Below are 2,332 nucleotides of genomic sequence, written 5' to 3'. Positions count from 1 at the left end.
CGGGACAGCTGCCACCCCCATGGGACACCCCCACCCACATCCCTGAGGGGCACTCCTGGGGTCAGAACCCTCCTGGGGGTCCCACCTGACCCCCGCCCAGCAGGGCAGGGCTGGAGACCCTTGTGGTCGCTGTGAGCCTGCCCCGTCTCCCGTGACATGTCACAACATGCCGTGACATCCCAGACACAGCGTGACATATCGTGACGTGACATGGCACATGGGAAAGGTGCCAGGGGCAGGACAGGGAGGGCAGCTGGTGTGAGAAGAGCCAGGACAGTGTGGCACGACATGTCACGACACCCCGTGACATAACATGACATCCCGTGGCACGCCGTGACATATCGTGACATACCACAACAGGATACATGGGAACGGCTGGGGCAGGACACGGAGGGCAGCCGGTGTGCCACCGTCACCCAGACCAGCCCAGGACACCGTGACACGTCATGACATGTCACGACACGTCCCAACACGACACCGCCACTTACTGGAGGAGCGCGAGGTGCTGTTGACGAAGACGTTGAGGAACTTCTTGGAGAACTGCAGGTCGGCCTCGGGGGACGAGTCCTCGGAGGAGCTGCGCGCGTCGGGGGCCACCAGCCCGTCCCCAAAGGCCACCTCGTCGTCGCAGGCCCTCAGGATGTCACTGTCGTCGCTGAGCACGGACGTGCAGCGCCGCAGGCTGACCAGCTCCAGCTGCGTGTGCTCGTCCACCACCAGCGTGTACTTGACCGAGTCGTAGGCCAGCGACTCGTCCAGCGCCGGCGGCTCCGGCGGCACCGGCGCCTCCCCGGCCGGGCTGCCCCGGCGCGGGGCCACCAAGGGCGGCTCGGCCTCCTCCAAGGCCATGGCGAAGCCGCGGTTGGTCTTGGCCGTGGACACGTCCAGCGCGGCGGGGTCGGCGTCGGGCGCTAACCGGACGTCGTCGATCATGGAGTCGGCCTCCAGCACGCCCGAGTCCAGGTCCCCCTCGAGGGCCCAGCGCCGGGGGCTGGCGGGGCGGCGATCCCCGCTGGGGACAGCGGGCTCGGAGCCGGGGGACACCCGCGGCAGTGACGCCGGGCGGCAGCCCAGGGTGGCCAGGACCTCGGAGGCGTCCAGGCGGCCGAGGGCGACGGGGCGGCCGGGGCACACGGGCGCGATGGTGTCGTTGGTGGGGTTGCTGAGGAACAGGAAGGGCCCCGGCTCCTCGGCCGGCGGCTCCGGCGGCGGCTCCGCGGCCGCGTGCTCGGCCTCGGCCAGGGAGCTGCGCAGCGTCTCCATGTCCACCAGCTCGATGGCGCCGCGCTGGCACCGCGCCGGCACCGCCGCGTCCGCCGGTGCCGCCAGCGAGTCCCGCGGGCCCGGCTCCTCGTCCAGCGCCTCGCTCAGGATCTCGGGCTCCAGGTCGGAGGCGGGCGAGATGGTGTCGCAGAGCGAGTGGCTGTTCTGGAAGCACTCGTCCGGGCACTTGATGGGGTACGAGCCCTCCGAGATCATCTTGTTCACCAGGTTGCTGAGCAGCCACGGCGAGTCCGAGTCCTCGCTCAGGTCGGGCTCCGACTCCGAGTCAGAGTCGTACTCGCTGTTGTCCTCTTCGTCCGCCTCGGGCATCAGCTTGGGCCCCACGGGCAGGTAGAAGGAGCGGCGGATGCTCTCCAGGCTGTGGTCGGGGTCGATCTTCAGGTCCAGGGGGCTGGCGCTGGACACGTCGGTCTGGCCCTCGGGCGCGGGGCCGTCGGCCGGGTCCAGGCTGTCGTAGTAGGCGTCCATCTTCAGCTCGGCCAGGCTCTCCCTCCTGACCACGCCGCGCTCCGGCGGGCCCCTCTCGGCCGGCTCCTCCTCGTCCTCCTTGCCCTTGTCCAGCAGCAGCGAGTCCTTGATGCCCAGCAGGCCGGGCGCCTCCAGCTCGGGCTCCAGCTCGCCCTCAGAGCCGGGCGAGCTGGCCTCCTCGATGGAGTTGGTCAGGTGGGAGGAGCGGCCGCTGCTGCTGTCGCTGCTGAGGTCCAGCTCGGTCTCCGAGATGGACGAGATCATGTTGCTGACCAGGCGCCCGCCGGCGAAAGCCGCCTCGAGCTCCCCGTCCACGTCCGAGTCGGAGCCGGGCGAGCTGAGCTCGTCCCCGCGCCGCCCGCCGGGCAGGAAGGGCTTGGCCGTGCGGCTCGTGAGGTCGGCCTCGATGCCCGGGTCCGAGGAGGGCGAGGTGGTCTCCGAGGAGCCCGAGGGGTGGCCGCGCACGCTGGCGGCCCGGCCGGACCGGGCGCCCTCCCCGTCGGAGCTGAGCGGCTCCGCGGGAGCCCCGTCCCGCTCCGGCCGGGGGGGCCGCGGCTGCGGCTGCGGCTGCGGGCGGGGG

The 2,332-nt window shown here is 71.4% G+C and overlaps 1 protein-coding gene across 1 annotated transcript in view; it reads right to left on the bottom strand.

Moving 5' to 3' along the window:
• Window positions 1–444: 444 nt before the first annotated feature.
• The window catches only part of LOC121362765 (C-Jun-amino-terminal kinase-interacting protein 2-like), a 5,849-nt gene continuing 3,961 nt past the window's right edge, over window positions 445–2,332 (bottom strand). The window contains exon 7 of the mRNA XM_041484545.1: window positions 445–2,319. Within this exon, the coding sequence (XP_041340479.1) occupies window positions 445–2,319 (1,875 nt within the window). The remainder of the gene's footprint in view (window positions 2,320–2,332) is intronic.

Source organism: Pyrgilauda ruficollis, unplaced genomic scaffold (assembly GCF_017590135.1).
Source record: "Pyrgilauda ruficollis isolate IOZ18807 unplaced genomic scaffold, ASM1759013v1 scaffold669, whole genome shotgun sequence".
NCBI classification, from domain to species: domain Eukaryota; kingdom Metazoa; phylum Chordata; class Aves; order Passeriformes; family Passeridae; genus Pyrgilauda; species Pyrgilauda ruficollis.
Note: the sequence above shows the minus strand (reverse complement) of the source record. Positions and strands in the feature narration are given on the sequence as shown.